The sequence below is a fragment of the Xenopus laevis genome, chromosome 2L, assembly GCF_017654675.1.
Source record: "Xenopus laevis strain J_2021 chromosome 2L, Xenopus_laevis_v10.1, whole genome shotgun sequence".
In the NCBI taxonomy this organism is placed as follows: domain Eukaryota; kingdom Metazoa; phylum Chordata; class Amphibia; order Anura; family Pipidae; genus Xenopus; species Xenopus laevis.
Genome location: NC_054373.1, coordinates 158,423,393 through 158,445,483, shown reverse-complemented (window position 1 = coordinate 158,445,483; position 22,091 = coordinate 158,423,393). Strand labels below are relative to the sequence as shown.

Genomic DNA, 22,091 nt, shown 5'->3' with positions numbered 1-22,091 from the left:
GAAAAATAGTGTATGATGTGACTCGGGTGACGTCACTCTTTTTTCAGGCTATTCATTGCCCTTATGCCCACGCCCCCCAGCCAATCAGATTCGAGGCATCTGGGAGCTAAGGAGACATACGGGAATTATTTTTTAATTACAGTTTGGACAGGAAATAGTCAGCATCAAGCTCTTGCGGTGCGCAGCGTATGGATAATAAATATATATTTAAAACCTGTCAAGCTCATGTAAGAGTCAATGGCAGAGGACCCTTGAACCATTTGTAGATTTTAACAGCCTGCATGATGTTTGTTTTTCTCTGAGGGTTTTCAAAATTAGCGCAATTCGAGTCTTTTTTTCCCATCGGAAAATTAAAATGACATATGCGATACAGTACTGAGCTTATTGCTTCTGCCTAAAGTTTTAGCTTCTCAATAGCCGCACTGATCCAGGTATTCAAATGGTCTGCGACACTCACATGCTCAGTGGGCTCTGAGCAGCTTTTGAGAAGCTAAGCTTAGAGGTCGTCACAAATTACCAAGGAGAAAATGAGGTTGACCTGTAATATAAGATGATGCTACCGGGCTGATTATTAAATTCTGATGCTACTTGTACTGGTTTCTGTGCTGCCATGTAGTAATTATCTGTATTCATTACTAATCACCCTTATATGTGATTTTTATTCTAAGTGTACTGTATATTGTGGGTCCCTAAGCTCAGTAAGTGACAGCAGCACAGAGCATGTGCACTGAAAAGAAGATGGGGAGCTACTGGGGCATCTTTGGAGACACAGATCTTTACTGCTAAAGGTCTGTGGTTGCCTTGGGCTGGTACTGAAGCCCAAAGCATAATGTACATCATTTCTGCACTACTTCTTAAGTTAAGCCTTAGTTCTCCTTTAAATAAGATACCATTCGAGGTAAAACTCTTAACATTCAACCATTGATAAATAACCCCCTTTATGTTAATAACAATAGAAGTTTCTATTTTGTTTAATGCATACATTAAAATAAATTCTCTGCTGGTAGGTCTGATTTCTTTATTTATAAGCTGAATCTGACATATACCTGTCCTTTCTGCTTACAGGCTGGATGGAAAGAAAATCACGCAACCTTTATGAATGAACTGAAAAACCTTCAGGCTGTAGGACTCACCACTCTCGGTCAATCCCTAAGGACAGCGTTTGACTTGTTAAATTTAAATAGATTAGTAACTGGCATAGACAATTATGGGCAGGTAGGTTGAAATTTACAGGAATAAACTATTCAATTTCCAGAAAATATTACATTTTCTAGCTCATACTTTTTTTTTTTTTTTTTTACAAAAGGAAGGATACTGTTTTTTTTTTTTTTATAAAACTTCCAATGTCCATGTTAGCTTCAATATTATTTTATCCAGTTTAATTTCTAGATCATGGCAGAAAGCAACTGTAATTAAAATGGTGAGGTTAAAGTGGAAGTATGGGTGAAATATATAGGATATACAAAGACATCATAATGTAATGTAAAATTAGTGTTTTAAAGGTAAAACTCTTATTTTTTCCTTTCCCCATCCCTACTTCCACTTAAATTACCCTTTGTTAGTGGCAGCATGCTCTGGGTAGGAATACAACTATTCCTGAACTTTCCATGGCTGCGGAAATGTATTTCTACTGCTCCTTCAAGACAGGCATAAATCTAATTGCAGTCTATGACCTGGTTAGTAGTCCTGTAGCTGGATCCTTCTTCTTGTCAGATTATATGCTTATGTTGGTTTAGCACAACTACGGTGAGAATTGTAAGCAGGTGCAGTCTGTTATAAACAAATGAGCAGAAGCTGATCTGGCTCTGAAGTCATTTATTCCTGTCAATAAGTGCCCCATTATCTAATGGTGGCAGGCTTCTGGGTAAAAGCTAAAGGGCACTGGTTACCCAGAAATATGTCCCCCCCCCCCCACCAAAGGTCCACACTCCGGTTGGGGTTAACAGTAGTTATTTTTAAAAAACTTGCCCCTGGCCAGCGCTAGGACACCTGCACCAGAAGGGAGATCTCGGTTTGAGCCGCATACGACAAATGATTGAATGCAGCAACTTGCTCGTGTGAGTGACGTCGGCCCCTCATGCCCAACATGGCCACTTGTACCGGGAGTGAGCTCTGGGTTACCCATAACTGGAGTGTGGGCTCTATTAGCCTGCATCTTTTGGTGGTGGGGGGGGGATATATTTTCGGGTGCCCATTAAAGGAATTGTTCATGATAAAAATGGTAAATGGATAGGCTGTGCAAAAAAAAAAAAAAATGTTTCTCATATAGTTAGTTAGCCAAAATGTAATGTATAAAGGCTGGAGTGACTGGATGTGTAACATAATAGCCAGAACACTACTTCCTGCTTTTTAGCTCTCTTGGTTTCCACTGACTGGTTACCCTGGTGACCAAGCAGTAACCAATCAGTGACCAACCCCTTTATCTCTGCCTATTTCTGTCAGTTGCACATAAAGATATGGGGCAAAAAAAAAAAAAACAGTTGGTGCTCACATTCTAGTAGTGAGACATTACTTTAGAGGAAAAGGAAGCCCTTTTGGCGCAAAACCCCTCCCCCCATATATTGTTCAGTGTAAATAATAATAAAAAAAAAAAAAATAGGCTGTGCAAAATAAAAACATTTTTTGTAAAATAGTTAGCTAGCCTAATATGTATAAAGACTGGAGTGACTGGATGTCTAACATAACAGAACATAGCCCAACTTCATGATTTTCAACTCTCATGGTTTCACTGACTGGTTACCCTGGTTACCAGGCAGTAACCAATCAGAGACTTGAAGGGGGGCATCATGGGTCATATCTGTTGCTTTTGAATCTGAGCTGAATGCTGAAGATCAATTGCAAACTCATTGGACAGATATGTACCATGTGGCCCCCCTTCAATTCGCTGACTAACTCAGAGTTAGAAAGCTGAAAAGCAGGAAGTTGTGTTCTGTTATGTTAGACATCCAGTCACTCCAGTCTTTATACCTTGCATTTTTGGCTAACTAACTATATTACAAACATTTTTATTTTGCACAGCCTGTCTATTTACCCAGTTTTTATTTTCACGCTGAACTATTCCTTTAACACCTTCAAACATTACAGGGTATCTATTGTGCTGATACAAAAAAGAGTTGTTGTGGGTGCGCTCCTAAGGCTAAATTATTATATGTTCATAGGTACAATGGAATTGCTACTGACCTGGCCTGTTAATCAATGCACAGTCGCTGGTCCCCTGTCTAAATCATTTTACTTTGCCTTCATCATTGTCTCTCCATTATCACATTTTTGTAAATAGGCGTTGGTTTGGGCAGTCTCTCTCTCTTAAAAGCCACAAAAGCAGGTGGCAGGGGAGGATCTAGCACACGGGTTGAAATCAAGGTTCAGGAGACATTTACTCCAAGTAATGCTATTAAGCAGAGAGGTAAAAGACCTTTTATGCTATGACCAGAGGTAAACAAGTTAGGGACCACCGTGTGGGGTTTACATTGAAGTGGTATGGTGGCTTATCAATTTTATGATCATAACTTTGTAACCAAAAAAACCCTGTTTTTTAAAATACATGAACTTGCATATTTATTGCATTTCTTGGACAGGGGACCAGGGAATGTGCAATGATTAATTGGGACCAGGGAATGTACAATGATTTATTGGCCAGGTCAGTAGCACTTCCATAATACTCAAAAGACCAGTAACATAATTTTTTTTTTTTTAAAATTAGTTTCTACGTAACGAAAAAAACCACCAAGACACATTTAACTTTAAATTCGCAAAGTCTTTATTAAAAAATAACTTACAAATTCCCCCGCTGGTGCTCCTCTTCAGAAAACAGGGCGACGCTCCATCATGCCGTGCTTGAATTCTCCTTCCTGCCTTCTATAGCAGATAGCCAGGGAGGTAAAATCGAGCGCCGCATGATGGATAGTTGCCCTATTGCGTTTCTGAAATATTTTTTATGTTACTGGTCCTTTAAACATATTATAATTTAGCCTTAGGAGTGTACCCACAACCTCCCTTTTTTGTATTATCTATTGTGCTGACACCTGAACATCTCCAAACTAGGCTTGCTGTATGATTCGCCTCTTCCTCACTGCAACTTTTATTTCAACATACTTTGATTAACCTTGTAAGTAGCAGTAAACCTTTATACACGGTCGGCCCTTGAGCATCTTTATTTAGTAATTTATTAAGGTCTACCTTTAGCATTTTCTGAACTGTAATGCTCATTATCCATTTTAAGCTATAGGCTGGATAATGGAGGCATGCCAAAGACGACATTCACACTCTGTAACTGTTCATGTAACACCTTCCAAGTAATTGCTGGGTGTCCTTAGGTTCCATGAAAAAGAGACCTTGACATTACAGAGGCTCTTGCTCTTTGTGTTTGCAGCTGTGGTACAAGTTGGAGAGTGCAGTAAGCCCACACCCCCTTTCATTCTTTCAGCTATCTGCACTTTTGATGTTTGCTTGCCTTGTTGTCTCCTTCTAAAGGGCAAGCAATGCCAGAATGTGAAAGCACTGTATTTACTTTTAAAGGTCTTTGCAGCAACAGTCTAATTTTTATATAGATGTGTATAGAGTCAAGTGTTACTTGTCAGGTGGGTACCTTGAAGAGGCATTCCTCACACTGAGGATCACTCAGACCACTGTAGAACATTCTAGTAATGTCACTAAAGAAAAGATTCCTGTTTTACACAGCTCTGAGCGCCCTCTGCAGTCCTTGTCCATTTTAAACCGGCTCTGCTTACTTTCACCCCTGAATATTCATTGGAGTGCTCGAGAATTACACGAATGACTATATAATGGAAAGAGAAAATACCAGGACGGTTGCTATTTAAATAAGAGTTATGCCTCCATATGTAATAAGACACTATGTTTGCCCAGGTGCAGTAAGCCATTGCAATCAATCAGATGTCTGCTTTTAAACTAGACCTATAGCAAACTTTGCACCATTTATAAAACCACCCCAATAATACCCATGTGAGCTATGGCTTATTTATTAACCAAGTATCTCCACCTCATGGGGGAAATGAAATTCATAGATGCCAAGAAAGCCTATACCACCTCAATAACTAGAGGACTGGGCGTATGAAATGAAGAGTAAGTTGTATTTTCTGACCGTAAAACGTGCAGGAGACGTTGGCACTGATTGGTCAGGTGAGTAAAATGAATTTGATTGCATGCTGTAGTTGGGGTCACATGTCACCAGTCACTATTTTCGCAATGATGTGCTTTGTTTAGAGGGTTTAAATGAGTTTGCAAGCACTGGACAATTTTGCACCTGGGCGGTAACCCTTGGCAACAAATTTTTTTTTTTTTGCTATCATTGCTGCAGCTGCCTGTAAAAAGCTAGTCACTGGTTGGTTGCTATGGGTTACTGCACATTTGCCCAGTGTTTATAAATAAGCCCCTTGTGGCTTTATCAAGTGAGTGTCATCACCAACGGGCTTAATATAAAAGATACACATTATTTAAAAAGGGCACTGCCATAATCTTAATTTGTATGGGCTAGTTTTTACCTTCTCTTTCTTTGAGGCGCAGATAACCACTCTTTTGCTAGCAGCGTGTTAGAGCATGTTTCCTTTTGGCCAAAGTTTCCAGGTCTGACACTGTAGTGCAGTTTTATCAATTGTCAAGATTTCTGTTGAGTTTGATGTCTTGAAGATCAGCTTTTCTTATACAGTATGTGTATTACGTTTTTATGCATCTGCTTACCAAAACATTTCGCAAACTCATAATTTCGGAGATCCACCAAACCAATAAGCACATCAGAATGAGTTTGCATTAAAATATTTCTATCACTCCACTTAAAGGGCCCCAGTCTTCATAATAAGGTTTCCCCCACAGGAGATGCAGGCTAATAGATCTTGCACTCCAGTTGGAGGAGACAATATTTTCCCCAACAGTAGCACAGGCTATTAGCTTAGAGCCCTGCTAGTGTTAAGCCACCCCCCCCCCACGGCAGGGAGCTCCCAGTCTCTGCTTGTTCATTATGTGCATGCGTGCAACATCGCTTTCATGCATATAGTGTGTATAGCTACTAGGGATGCACTGAATCCACAATTTTGGATTCGGCAAACCCCTGAATCCTTCACAAAAGATTCGGCCGAATTCCAAACCCTAATTTGCATGTGCAAATTAGGGGTGGTAAGGGGAAAGCATTTTTTACTTCCTTGTTTTGTGACAAAAAGTCACGCGATTTCCCTCCCCACCCCTAATTTGCATATGCAAATTCGGGTTCGGCTGGGCAGAAGGATTCGGGTGAATCCGAATCCTGCTTAAAAAGGCCGAATCCAGAACCAAATCCGGGATTCGGTGCATCCCTAATAGCTACCTCCCAGTGCCTGTGGCTTTGTGCTTGGGAAGGTGGGGGAGATTTCGTTACCATTTTTTTTTTTTCAATAGTTTTTCTCAACTGCATTGTGGGCTCTATTGGCTTGTACCTTCTCAAGGGCATCTTCACACCATAGAAAATTGGCATAACAGATAAATGAACCCGATAGCATAACTACCATACAGCATGGGGGAGACCCAGATGGCGGTGTCTGCTCTATGTTAGTCCCTCAGGAGGAATAAAATGAGGAGGAATTGAGCATATTTGCGGAGGGTTCCAGCCCTTTCAACTTATGCCACTAGGTAAAACATGTAAAACCGATATAGAATTTCATATTGGCAAGATCAGCTGATAAAAAAAATAGAGAATGTTTATTCACTTTGTGCTAAATCTGCCTGTATGCATCCATCCATTGCTTACCCTTTGTGGATTATCCTCATCGTCACACAGGCATAGTTGATATCAGTTAACTGCTTATGGTGGGGGGGGGTCATAATTTTACCTGTCCATGTAGCGTATTTAAAAATTAAGTCTTATGTTAGCAAGTTAAAATCTGCAGTCTTTTGGATTGTGTTTCCAATGTTCACTCATTTTCATAAGGAAAATACACGTTGATTGGTAATGTTTTAAGTTAAATTTGTGTTTCATGTAGAGACCGAGAACAAAGATGTCAGCCAGTTGTAAGACGTGGTGCTTACTGTAAAAGGACAATGCTGCTTGCATAGCAGGCAACGGTGAACTGCAAATAGCCCCTTATTAAGTTACATTCAAGCTGCTAAAGACAAAAATAAGAGACTTAAGGATTATGTTGTAGCCTTGTTTATATGAAAAGGGTTGTGGTAAAAGCCTTTCAGATCCAGTAGCAGAAAGCGTTTCTTTCTGGGCAACTACATGCAGTTTATTTTAGTATCTGTATTACATTTCTCAATATTCTTGCCAGTAACAGAAATATAGAAAAAAAATTAATTTCAACTAGCAGTAAGCGTGCAGGGTGGACGATTCAGCTGCAATCAATTAGAGGAGACTTGTACAACCTCAGTTTATAGTATATGGGTGCCATGCAAGTACCTATATGTTATAAATGTGTGTGTGTGTGTGTGTATATATATATATATATATATATATATATATATATAAACAAGGAAAAGTTGTGCTCACCACTATTTTTTAAAACCATTAGGCGGGGGTGCAATGAGGGTGTGACCACAAAATACATATAGTCAAATACAAGAGTCCTCTGCACTCAACCCATTATCAATATATTTAAGACATTTTGTGCATACAGCTACTAAAAAATGCCTTACCCTTTAAACAAAACAGGGATTGTTTGTCCATATATTGCAATATATTTAAGCTGGCCAACTACGTCAAAGTCATCCCATATCTGGCCAGTCCTATGCTTAATTTTCATCTGATTCATTAAGAATTCTATTGCTTCATTATACATTTTACAAAGGGACTAGGTTTTACCTGTAACTTAGTACTTAATACTCTTGTATTTGACTATATACACACACAAATTATCGACCTGGAGCACTCCTTATATGTATCAAATGCCTAGGTGCAGGTTATATAGTAAATACAAAAATAACAAATGAACCGTACTCTGGGTCTTTTCCAAGTGAAAAAATTGCTGTTTATTCCAACGTTTCGGCTTCTAACTCAAGTCGTCGTCAGGGAGAGGCTTGAGTTAGGAGCTGAAATGTTGGAATAAACAGCAAGTTTTTCACTTGGAAAAGACCCAGAGTACGGTTAATTTGTTTATATATATATATATCTATATATATATAGATATATATAGATATATATAGAGATATAGATATATATAGATATATATAGATATATATAGAGATATAGATATATATAGAGATATAGATATATAGATATATATAGTGAAACCTCAATTTTACATCCTGAGTTTAAGATTTCCCTGATTTTACATTGTTGTTTTGTGGTCCCAGTTATAAATTATGCATAATACATTACCCTGATTTTATATTTTCCTGGATTTCTACACCATTTTTTCTGGGGTTATATATTTCCAAATATAGATCCACCTAATTAATAGTCACGAATGGTGTGTATATCTATTTACAAATACACACACACACACAAATACATACAGGTATGGGACTGTTATCCAGAATGCTTGGGACCTGGGGTTTTCCACATAATAGATCTTTCCGTAATTTGGATCTTCATACCTTAAGTCTACTAGAAAATCATGTAAACATTAAATAAACCCAAATCCTGATTTTGCTTCCAATAAGGATTAATTTTATCTTAGTTTGGATAAAGTACAAGGTACTGTTTTATAATTACGCAGAAAAAGGAAATTATTTTTAAAATTTTCATTATTTGGATAAAATGGGGTCTACGGGAGACAGCCTTTCCATAATTAGGAGCTTTCTGGATAATGGATCCAATACCAGTACATACAGATGTGATTATGAAGTCTTTTTAAACAATACCAAAAATATTCCACACAATTCCAAAGTTTCGATCACTACATTATAATTCTCCTGTGAGTTACTGTTAGGCTTCCTCCCTTGTAGCTTTGCCCTCTTCTTTATTCACTTTGCTCTCCGTATTCGATGACCCAAGCTGAAGCAGAGATAAATCTCAATACAGCTGCAATACATTGGGCCTTAGGTATTTGTTTTACCAGCAGAAGAGGCTACTTTTTTCTCTTGTGACCATGGAGATGAAAAATTCCATATGCCATAAAGCAGCAGGGGATCTAAGGTCCCATGTGCTGTGAAGCAGTTCTTATCCATGGCTTTGTATAATTGCTTAAAAATACTTAGTCCTTCAGTCTTGATGGACTGTTTGGATTGAGCTTCCTCTTTGCACAAAATATATTTAATATGTTATAAGAAGAATCACATACCACTGCTAAGGAAGCCTATGAGCTTTAATTAAACATTGTTTCTTTTTCATGATTTTTTCATGGGCAAGTAGGCATCTTTAGAAGTGTGTTTTTCACGTCAAAGTAAAAGAAATGGCTAAATATGGAGTTAATGCTAAGTTGGAGCTAAAAATAAAACAAGGTGGAAAATACATGCCTTATTAAGGACATCCCTTGGTCCCGCAGACTAATTTCCCCCCCCCCTGGTAACATAAAGTCCCTACAATACAGACATTTGGTGACACCAGCATGCACACATCGCATGGAATAAGAATACAGACAGCATTGCTTTTGTTATTTTTAATGTTTGTTTGTAACAGAATTCTTGGAGTGAAATTTATAAATGATAAATGTTTATGGTACACTGTTTAAAAAGAAATAAATGATGCAGTCTTGCTGTATAATTCATGTAATATGGCATTTGTACATTAAATATTTTCCTCTGAATACAAACTGTTACATCAGGTAGAGGAATAATAGCAGCAACCTGCTTACATTGTATAAAAATGACTGCAGTATTTCTCGATGACAGTTATAGCATATCTCTGTGTATTTAAACATCAGTTACTTGTGTTTGATCAGGTTTAAAGACTTATTTACATTAGTGCAAAGTGCATCAACAGGATACAAATTGCCATGTTTTTCTACCTGAAATGCAGTGATTTTTCCTTAAAAGGGTTGTTTACCTTCCAAACACTTTTTTCAGTTCAATTCAAAAATTTACTTTTTTCAGTTACTTTTTACTTTTTTTCCTAAAATCTAAGTTTAATGTCCCGGTCTCTGGTGTTTCAGTCTGGCAGCTCCGTTATTCAGGTGCAGACTCTAAACTCTTAGGGTAGGACTACACGGCCGACTTTGATGCGATCCGACGACAAAACGCATGCGACACAACTGTCTCATGCAAACGCTGCAAGCTGCGTTTGCATCAGACAGTCCTGTTGCGTCGGATTACCGTTGCGACACTGTCCGACTTTATATTTCTTACCTTGTTCCCGTCACATCCGACTCGACGCGTGCGTTTTGTCGCCCAGCGTCGGATCGCATCAAAGTCGACCGTGTAGTCCTACCCTTGCGATTTTGCAACATTTGGTTGATACATTTCTCAGCAGCATCTGTGGAGTATTAGCAACTATTGTATCAATTCTAACAGCTGCATTTATTGATACTTTGGGATTCTGCTCAGCAGGGACAAATATAAGAAATGTATCAACTAAATGTATCAATTTAGAACAGTGTCAGTGCCCCCCCCCCCTCCAAGCTGCTTTAGAAGGTGAAAAATTCCATTTTACAATTCAATATTAGAAAAACAGTCACAAATAGAAAGTGAATGGGAAAAGTCTATTTCTGGTCAACTGTATAAAAACAACTAGGTGTTTGAAGGTGAACAACCCCTTTAAAACATTGAATAATAGTTGCTGTCAAATAGTGTTCTCTGCAGGTTCAATTGCAACACTGCAGATGCAAATTGTGCTTGTCATGGTGCATGTTTTTCAGGATTAGGAGAATTGCTTACAGTTAGGGATGCACCAAATCCACTGTCTTGGATTCGGCTGAACCCGAATCCTTAGTTAAAGATTTGGCCGAATACCGAACCTAATCTGAACCCTAATGTGCATATGCAAATTAGGGGTGGCAAGGGGAAAACATTTACTTGTTTTGTGACAAAAAGTCACAAGATTTCCCTCCCCACCTCTAATTTGTATATGCAAATTCGGATTCGGTTTGGCCGGACAGAATGATTCGGCCGAATCCGAATCTTGCTGAAAAAGGCCGCATCCCGAAGAGAATCCTGGATTCGGTGCATCTCTACTTACAGTACACCAACGCACAAGCGTCACTAACTGCATTTGGGCCCAATACATTTGATGCAAATCCACTATAGCCAGTTACTGTAAAGTTTCCCTCGGATGTTTGAGTGCATTCATTCGAGGAGGATTGAATGGCACAACTTGTGAAGGAGAATATGTGAAAGCAAGAAACTTTGTGTACATGCTCTGTTTGATTCTATTTTGCACACTACATTGTTAAATGAGCCCTTTTATCTTGTTTACCTTGTCTTTCCATAAAGTTACCATGATACCATACGCTCCTAATTATGTTTAAAGCCCTTGCGTACTACCATTTAATGCTGAAATCCTAGTACTTCTACACAAATGTATGGGCTCTGAGTGTATAAAAACAGCTCAGTATGCAGGTAAACTGGCAAAGCAATATTTATTGCATATTTACACTGCTGAATAAAAAGCTAAAGTAGCATTATGTTTCAGGTTTGGTTAAAAATTTAGGCAGAATGCAGAACCCTCCAAAATATTTTCTCTTATGTTTCCAAAACCCTGTATGGTAATTAACTTGTTGATTTGCAGTTTGGTACTTTTTACCATGTGTGAGGTCTGCTTGTAAATGGACAGGCACATTAGCAGCTTGGTACCTATCTTTTGGCTTGCGGTGGTCTTTGGATCAGGGTCCCCAGTGAATGATAAAGATATTTCATTCTTCGATATGTGTCATGTTTTGTAGCAGGCCAGGGAACTGCCTCTTTGTGCTTCAGCCTGTCAATGTCTCCAGATCACTGTACTGTGAATTTGAAAGGCTTTTGACAGCATGTTATTCATTGTCATTAGTGTCCTGAGCTGAGAATAACAATTTTAATCTCCGTCTCCCTAATTTGTATGTATGCAGAAGCATATACTTAATATCACATTGCATGTTTTTTAGCATCTTTGAACATTCGCATATAAATCAGTAATGGTATTATCTTCCCTTCTGTTTAATTTGCACATTCTTGTTTCACAATTGTAATGAAGAATATTTTTCATTCACACCCACATATATATATATTTCCCATTAAGGCAAATGGCTTATTCTGTGTTAAAATAGCAACAGATGCTGAAAGCTAGACAGTGTTAGCAGTGGGGTCTCAGCTGCTGAATTTGCATGTCTCAGCATGTAGTGATCATGACTGTTCTTAGCCAGACGGAAATAGAAACATCATGAGCTCACCCATAGGAGACTATAGCATTGAGTGGTGCTATAATACACCACAAATGGGTTTATTTTGTCTAGTGGGTTTACTCTTTTTAACCAATGCGATCTACATACCTGTTAGTGCTTCCCCTACCTGCAGCACATTTTTCATATCAGGGGTGTTCAGATTTGTGATTGCTGCCTTTCCAGAGTCTAGTCTAGAGCAAGCACTAACAGGTATGTAAAGGCAAAGGTCAAAATACTTCCCCTGCTCTGTGTTTAAAGTCTTGGCTTACACTGATGTTGAAAATGATCATATGGTCCCCAGGGCAAGTATTTGCCATTGCATTATACACCACTAAAACATAATGCTGCCTTTGGTACTACGTCAATGGAAATTTCCCCAAAAAATGTAATAGCACCATCCAGCTGACTGCTTTCTCAGGCTGTGTAATATTGCATTGTAGAATGCAACCATTCACCATCTTGAGTCTGCTGCCAGCAGATAGTTGGACCTGACAGGGGGCTAAAGTTCATTTTTGTGATGCCATTGCTACATACTTCCTACTGTGCTTCAGATGTAAGGATCATTAGGACACACTCCAATTCTCATTGATATCAAACAGAGAAGTATTATTATTTTTACCGCTATTGGAGAATATTTGTTAGTAGTAAAACATGCTCAATAACTGTAGCCTTTCCCGCTTGTTTTAAAGGAGAAGGAAAGGCTAAAATTAAGTAAGCTTTATCAGAAGAGCTATTGTTCGTAAATACACCAGTGAACTCTCAGTAATGCTGCTCTCAGTCCTTTGTCAAAAGAAAGTGTTTTTCTTTCCTTCTATTGTTCTACTATATTAGACTTCCTGTTTTCAGCATAAACTATCAGGGCTAGGGCTTGAGCATGCTCAGTTTGCTCCTTTACCCCCTCCCTGCTTTAATCTGAGCCCAGAGCTTTGAGTGAGCAGGGAGAGACTCAGGCCAGAAGGGATGTCAAGACAAGCTACTACGGCAGCTGCTATCCTAAACAAACAGCTTCTAGAGCTGTTTACTCAGGTATGGCAAAGCATTCTTCAGAATAAATATAGTGTAATAGCTTGCACTCATCTATTGGCAATAAACTGATTCGGTAGCTTTTCTTCTCCTTTAAGGACATACAAAGGGTATTTAAGTAATGATGGCACCTATTAAATGTTAAAGATGGGCTTTAAACTCAACATTTTTGTGACATTGCAGGGAAGAAATCCCTTTTTCTTGGAGCCATCGATCATCATTGTTATAACTGATGGAAGCAAGTTAACCACAGCCAATGGAGTACAGGATGAAGTAAGTCCATGATCATCTTCACTATTGTTTAATTTCCGACACTTAATCTCCATTTCCAAGTTCTAATTTGCACCTGCTGTATAGAAAAAAAATGTCTCTGTGTGTATAGATGGTTATAAATAGTATTGTGTATGGTGGCTTACTGTGTTAGTAAGTTTGCATGCTTTCCACCAATAATAAATAGATATGTCATTATCCAGAAATGAAGATGTAGGAGCCAAATAGAAATCTAGATAACCTGTCTAGTGTGAGTGCTGAGCCAAGTGAGCAACATCAAGTTATGATGTTTGTCTTGTAGGCTGAACAGGCCAAAGGTCGACCCTTCAAGGGCCGCAGGTTTCCCACCACTGCTGTGAAGAAACCACATAATTTGACTTCAGTGAAAATAATGTAAATATCAATTTGTTTCTTGTATGATTCTTGTCCTACGTTATTTATAGTATGGTGTAATTCCTATGTACCACAGTGTTGCACTACTTTCTTTGTATTTTTCAAGTTTATGGAAGTATGAAGGTGTGTTAGCCTGCAATGGAAGGTTTGTAATTATACCAACTAACCCATAGTAAAATGCCTATGAGGACATTTGCTGCTCACAAATACCATGTAAATAAACAAGGGCTTTCTAGACCTTCATATACAATACTTGTTTCACTTTGAACTGTAAGATTCACTGAGGAACGAAATTACCAGTAAAACAGACATAAGTATATATGTGTACCTGGTTACCCCTGCCTGGACCAGGTAAGTCATTATGGCAGTGTAACATAATTCATTGAGGCCTACATGTAGTTTAAATCCACATTCATCTAGAGGGAGCAGAGACATCAGGCAGACCAATAGGTCATTATTTGCAAAGTGAGGAGAGTTCCAGTAGTACGACTTCTGTAAAACCCAGCAACTCTGTCCTATAAATGTATGACAACTTGTTTCTCATTTAGCTCCACTTGCCTTTATATTCTCCGTTACCTGGGAGTGAACTGACAAAAGAGCCATTTCGCTGGGATCAGAGGCTTTTTGCTCTGGTGCTTCGTCTGCCCGGAGCCTCATTGGTAGAGCAAGAGCAGCCACCCGCCGTTCAGTTTGATGAGTCCCCTATCACTGCTATGTGTGATGTGACTGGAGGTAGGTTCATGTAAATTTACTTGCGTTGAAATCAGGAGCTATGAAGTTCTTGGTGTGTTTACGTGCTGCCATAAATTTGCCTAAAGTGAATGATGGCAGAAGTGGTTACTTGTGATATATGTGTAGCTTCCATATTTTATCTTCTTATAATACACAAAAGCCATGAATATCCTGTAAATTATATCCTTATAAACGGTGAGTTCTGATGTCATTTCTGTCACATGACTCACTAAAAGTTGTGTATTATAATAAAGTACCCACAGTTGCAAAATATGAGGCTATTAGAAGTAACCTCGGAGTTTCATGACCTGTATAAAAACACTCGGCATGGTCATGAAACTCCTCGGTAACTTATAATATCCTTATATTTTACAAGAGGGGGTACTTTATTCACTATATTATTCACAATAAATGGATCCTAAATGGACTGCTGTTCCTCAGCAGCTCCCTCTCACATCTGGGACACGAGTTCAGTCAGGAAACCCTAACAATTGCCCATGTACAGCTGCCTTTAGTCTCCAAAGTTCCTGAAAAATAAGCAAAAGCGAGTTTTGCAATTGACTTTCCTATCAATTGATCTATATAACCTTTGGATACTGGTAGATATACCAAATTGAAGTGTGTACCTAAGAAGTGACGTGTAACTGTTGATTGAGGAGCATGTGCTGCTATAATTTTTTGTAATTAGTGTGTGTGCAGTTGGATGTAGATGGCAACATAATTTAATATAAAAAATATTGTCTTGATAAGCAATGATTATGGGGCGGATTTATTAAGGGTTGAATTTTCAAATTTATTTTATGGTCAAAACTCTCAAATTCTAATTGTGAACAATCCGAATTCGATTCGAATTTTAATTTCGAGATTTATCAAACCATACTCCTTTAAAAATTCTAATTTCACAATTCACGACCTAAAACCTGCCAGTTTCATATTTAAGTCCATGGGAGACATCCAGTGACCAGTTTGAAGATGTTACTAGCCTTCCTGACATTTGAGTTTTTTGAGGAAAAACTAGATTCGAGTTTAGTTCAATTAGAATTCAATTCGAGTTTTCTAGTCGGTAATAATAGTTTGAGTTTTAGATATTTAATTTTTTTCATTAAATAACCCTCCAATTGAATTTCAAGTAGATTCTAAACTTGTTACTAGGGATGCACCAAATCCTCTTATTTGGATTCGGCCGAACCCCCGAATCCTTCTCAAAAGATTCGGCTGAACCGAATCCGAACCCTAATTTGCATACGCAAATTAGGGGTGAGAAGGTGAAAACATTTTTTACTTCCTTGTTTTGTGACAAAAAGTCACACAATTTCTCTCCCTGTCCCTAATTTGCATATGCAAATTAGGATTCGGGTTCGGCCAGGCAGAAGGATTCGGCCGAATCCGAATCCTACTGAAAAAGGCTGAATCCCGAACTGAATCCTGGATTCGGTGCAACCCTATTTGTTACAGTTTTAAAAAATTCACATGAATTTGAATTTCTACCTTTGATAAATGTGCGTCTAGTGTATATCTGGAATCTCAGTGACTGGTTTACTTGCTTATGTGACACAGGACCCCATTCAAAGGCAACTGGCAATGATGTTTTTCCTGCTTTACGTTGAAAATCTTCATGTAAATATTTACTTTCTCTCTAGGGCGATCCTATAGTGTTACTTCACAGCGGATTCTTAACCAATGTCTCGAGTCATTAGTGCAAAAGGTTCAAAGTGGAGTGGTTATTCACTTTGAAAAGTCTGGACCAGATCCTCCCATTCTAGAGGGTAATTATAGATCTGTTAAAAATGTTATGCTTTTTAATTGTGTTTTAACATTTTCTTTTTTATTTTAGTATAAAAAAATACAAATGAAATACTTTGCAAATGGCGATATTATTAGTAAGCATAATTAAGATTTTAACGCTACAGGGTTTTCTCCTACAGTGTTCACCTGCTCTTCAGCTGGAAGCTATACCCTGTATTACTGTGGCCAGTTAAACCATGAAACTTTTCTAAATCTTATGTTTGTCAAAAGCATCATGCCAAACTTATATTCTATAACCGTAACATTTTGATATATATATATGAATGGTGCACTCCGTAGACAAAATTAATACCTGGGTGCCAGCATGGGAAATAAGCAGTGAAAAAGGATTGCGGCACTCACAGGGTTTTAGTGAAAAAACAAGAAAATGTTGTTTGTTTTTTCTCCTGATGAAGATCCCTGTGGGGGATCATATATATATATATATACATACATACATACATACATACATACATACATACATACATACATACATACATACACAGTAGTAATGGATCAGCACACTCCTTTCCTTGAGAAAGGTCCCCAGGTGGGACTACTGGAGATCGAGTGCGGACACCCAAAGCATTTCTATATATATACTCCACATTTGGTGGGTCACACATTCTGGACTGGCATCAGAAATCTTGTGGCCCCAGACAAATTAATTATCTGGCCTCCTTGCCAAAAACTTAAAGGAACAGTTCAGTATAAAAATAAAAACTGCATAAATGGATAGGCTGTGCAAAATAAAAAAATGTTTCTAATATAGTTAGCCAAAAATGTAATGTATAAAGTCTGAAGTGTCTGGATGTCTAACATAATAGCCAGAACACTACTTCCTGCTGTTCAGCACTCTTGGTTTCCGCTGACTGGTTACCCTGGTGACCAAGTAGTAACCAATCAGTGACTTTAGGGGGGCACATGGGACTTAACTATTGCTTTTGAATCTGAGCTGAATGCTGAGGATCAATTGCAAACTCACTGAACAGTTTTGTCCCATGCGGTCCCCCCTCAAGTTGCTGACTAACTCCGAGTTAGCTGAACAGCAGGAAGTTGGATTCTGGCTATTATGTTAGATATCCAGTCACTCCAGCCTTTATACATTACATTTTTAGCTAACTAACTATATTAGAAACATTTATTTTGCACAGCCTATCTATTTATCCAGTTTTTATTTTTACACTGAACTGTTCCATTAACAAAAAGTGCATAGTACAAACATTTATAGGCTACACAAAACATCAACTGGCAAGTTAGGTTGACCTTGATGGATGTGTGTTTTTCAATGTGGTGCCTCTATTCAAAAAAGGATCCCGTTCTCAGTATACTTACATTCTCATAAAAATAAATTAAGTTAGTCTGGCAAGATCTATTACGCATAAAACCATGCTGGCACAAACTCATAGTATTATGATTTGCTATGAAGTCCAGTATCTTATCCTTTATTAACCCTTCGAAAAGCTTTCCTACCACTGACGTCAGACTAACTGGCCTATAGTTTTTAGGCTGAGAACGGGATCCTTTTTTGAATAGATGCACCACATTAGCAATTCGCCAGTCTCTTGGCACTATGCCAGATCTCAATGAATCCTGAAAAATTAAGTAAAGAGGTTTGGCAATCACAGAGCTAAGCTCGCTAATTACCCTGGGATGAATACCATCTGGCCCTGGACCTTTGTTAATCTTAACATGTTCTAGTCTTTTGAATTTCCTCATGTGTGAACCATGCATCATTAGTTGTATTACTAGAATTGGGACTGTTAAGAAGGAAACCTTCACTTACTGGTTCCTCATTTGTGTAGACAGATGAAAAATATGAGTTCAGAATCTGCGCTTTTATTTTGTTTTCATCTACCAGCTAACCCCCCTCTGATAGTAAGGGTCCCACCCCTTCCTGCTTCATTTTTTTTACTATTAACATATTTAAAAAATAATTTTGGATTTTTTTTACTGCTTGCTGCAATATCCTTTTCTATAGCAATTTTAGCTTGCCTTATAGCTTCTTTGCATGATTTATTGGCCTCCTTGTACCTTATAAATGTTTCGGCTGTACCAGCTAACTTGAAAGCCTTAAAAGCACGTCTTTTCTTACCCACCTCAACACCAACACTTCTATTGAACCAAAAAAGTTTTGCTTTGCAACGACGTTCCTTGCTTACAAGTGGAATATATTGACAAGTATATTTATTAAGCAGCATTTTAAAGACTTCCCATTTTTGTTCTGTGTTTAACCCTGTGAAAAGCATTTCCCACTTAATATGTTGCAGAGATGTCCTTATACTGTCAAAGTTTGCACGTCTGAAATTGTGTTTTAGTTACTCCCTTATAGAATTGCTTCTGCAACAGAATCTCAAATGAGACCATGTTATGATCACTATTCCCTAAATGCTCACCCACACAAATGTTAGAGATGAGTTCAGTATTATTAGTTATTAAAGGTCCAAAAGAGAGTTATTCCTAGTAGGTTCTTGAACGAGCTGGAATAAAAAGTTGTCATTCAGCATATTTACAAACCTACCAGCTTTTTGTGTTTTAGCAACCCCATTACCCCAGTCAATGTCTGGATAATTGAAGTCACCTATAGCAACAACTTGACCCAGCTGTGAAGCTGCTTGTATCTGCAAGAGTAGCTGGGCTTCATACGCGACACTTATACGAGGTGGTTTATAGCATACACCAATGATAATTCTTTTTGTTACCTTTTGTCCAGTCAAAATCTCTACCCAGAGTGATTCTACACCCTCACCCTCACCAGTGCCAGCTATTGTTATTTCTTTAGTGCATGGCTTTAATTCAGGCTTTACATACAAACGCACTCCTCCACCCTTTTTAATCCCTCTGTCCCTCCTAAAAAGCGTGTAACCATTTAAATTCACAATCCAGTCACATGTTTCATCCCACCAGGTCTCAGTGATACCAATTATATCATAATTTTTAGAGCATGCAATTAATTCTAGGTCTCCCATTTTACCTGATAAACTCTGTGCATTTGCCAGCATACAGCGGAGGTTACTACTTTTACTTTTGAAATTTGCATTACTTAGTGTAGAATTAGGCTAAGTAAAGTTTATTCTGCTTGACTAACAACATAAAATAGGATTTGGAATTATTTCTTAATGTGACAGGTCCCCTTTAAGTATAAATGCTACATCCTGAAAGTTCATATGAAGTTAAAAATGTATGATAGATTGTACTCCCCTTATGGTCAAAATTTGACTGGATACAGTGGTTGTCCCTGTACTACCTCGATGGGAACCATGTCTACGTTTCTGTGTACATTTAGAATAAAAAAAAAAAAAATTCCAAATTCCATTTTCTGAGACAGAATCTCACAAAAAAAGTTTTGTCCAAATGAAGGCTTCATGGTTTGTATAGTTTCAAAACTGAGAATTATACCTGTTCTCAAGTATAATGGTAGCAAGTAGGATTAAATGGTATTTGCTCTTGGTGAGCTACAATTGGCTGCCCATTTCCATATCATAAGGCAGTGCCATCTTTCAGGGTGTCTTATTTGGCTGTGTTTAAATTCACGCCATCTTGGGTACAAAAAAATAACACGATTGTGATATACTCCCTTTAGTGTGTTCAGATCAATTGAGCTTATACCTTTCATAGAAATAAGCTACTTTTAAAAACGCCTCAAATTGTACCGCAAAAGAAAAAGCAATTAAAAAAGGGTTTATTACACTTACCTTGCAAATACCACATGACCTAGTTAGCGTACCTTGTATGCAAAAAATAGGAATTGATCCAGAAAGCTCCAAATTACAGAAAGGCCATCTCCCATAGACTTCATTTTATACAAATAATACAAATTTTTAAAAATCATTTCCTTTTTCTCTGTAATAATAAAACAGTACCTTGTACTTGATCCAAACTAAAATATCATTAATCCCAGCCTATTGGGCTTATTTAATGTTTACATGATTTTCTAGTAGACTAAAGGAATGAAGATCCAAATTACAGAAAGATCCATTATCTCTAAAACCCCAGGCCCCGAGCATTCTGGATAATAGTTCCAATACATATACAATTATAAGATCTATTATACGGAATGCTCAGGACCTGAGGTTTTCTGGGATCTTTCATAATTAGATTACTGGACCTTAAGGGCCATATTTATCAAGGGTCGAATTTTAAAAACGTTGAAATTCTAATTCAAAAAGACCAACCGAAATTAAGTCGAAGGTTTTTTTTTATTTGTCCTAATAGGTCAGTTTTCGATTGAATAGGTCCGTAATCGGCCAAATTCGAATAGTACTAATCGAAGTAATAACGCATTAGATTGAATTCGTATCAAAGTTTTTCCCAAAAAAAACTTTGATTTTCAGTCCACCAATTGACTCCAAATAGGTTCTAGGACGTCCCCCATAGGCTAAAACAGCAATTCGACAGGTTTTAGATGGCGAATGGTCGAATTTATAAAGAGACCATACATGATAAATTTCGATATTCAAATTTTCTATTTTTTTTCAAATTTGAATTGAATTTCGACCATTCCCTAGTCGAAGTACACAAAAAATGGCTCGAAATTCAAATTTTTTGAATTCGAAAATTCACCTCGACTTTTGATAAATCTGCCCCTAAGTCTGCTAAAAATCCTATTGTTTTGCCACCAATATGAATTCAGTACAAGCTACTGTTTTATTATTGCAGAGAAAAAAGAAAATCATTTAAAAAAAACAACATTATTATTATTATTGTTAAAATGGGGATGGCCTTCCTGGAATTCTGAGCTCTCTAGATTTCCAGAAAAGGGATTCGATACTTTTAACATATTACAGATTGACATTTTGCAACTGTTATAAATGTCTGTAAAGGTTGAGCTTTATATAGACCGTCCAATTGCCACTTGTGATGGAATTTAATAAAGGACAATATTGTCAGGTAGGAGTGTTGGCCCATAGTAGTCACTGCTTCACTTTTCAAGTTAGAAACTATTGCTTGTATAGTATTCTGGGCATGCGACATCCTTCATAAGGCTGCATACAGTTTACTGCAGTGGTGCTTTCTTGCCAACTTTGTGTAAGATTAAGGAGCCGTTGTGAATCTTAAAGGAAAACTATACCCCCAAAATGAACACTTAAGCAACAGATAGTTCACATCATATTAAGCGGCATATTAAAGAATCTTACCAAACTGGAATATATATTTAAGTAAATCTTGCCCTTTTACATCTCTTGCCTTGAGCCACCATTTCATGATGGTCTGTGTGCTGCCTCAGAGATCCAGAAATACTACAACTCTAACTGTAACAGGAAGAAGTGTGGAAGCAAAAGACACAACTCTGTCTGTTAATTGGCTCATGTGACCTAACAAGTATGGTTTGTTGGTATGTTTGTGTGCACAGTGAATCCTACGATCCCAGGGGGTGGCCCTTATTTTTTAAAATGGCAATTTTCTATTTATGCTTAGCCAATGGCACATACTACTAGAAAAGTATATTTTTATGAAAATGGTTTATTTACATGAAGCAGGGTTTTACATATGAGCTGTTTTATGCAACGTCTTTTTATAGAGACCTACATTGTTTGGGGGGTATAGTTTTCCTTTAAAGACTTATTTTCTTCATCTATTTATCATTTGAAACTCCCACTTTCCAACCCTATTAATTATAAACAAGGGGATCTTTAAAATATGGCTTGTGAAATTGTGTAATTTTATGGAGAAGCT

The 22,091-nt window shown here is 37.7% G+C and overlaps 1 protein-coding gene across 1 annotated transcript in view; it reads left to right on the top strand.

Moving 5' to 3' along the window:
- The window catches only part of ints6.L (integrator complex subunit 6 L homeolog), a 39,053-nt gene that overhangs the window by 3,721 nt on the left and 13,241 nt on the right, over positions 1-22,091 (top strand). Inside the window, 4 exon segments of the mRNA NM_001096482.1 lie at positions 1,066-1,215; positions 13,419-13,508; positions 14,447-14,630; positions 16,271-16,396. Of these exon segments, the coding sequence (NP_001089951.1) occupies positions 1,066-1,215; positions 13,419-13,508; positions 14,447-14,630; positions 16,271-16,396 (550 nt within the window).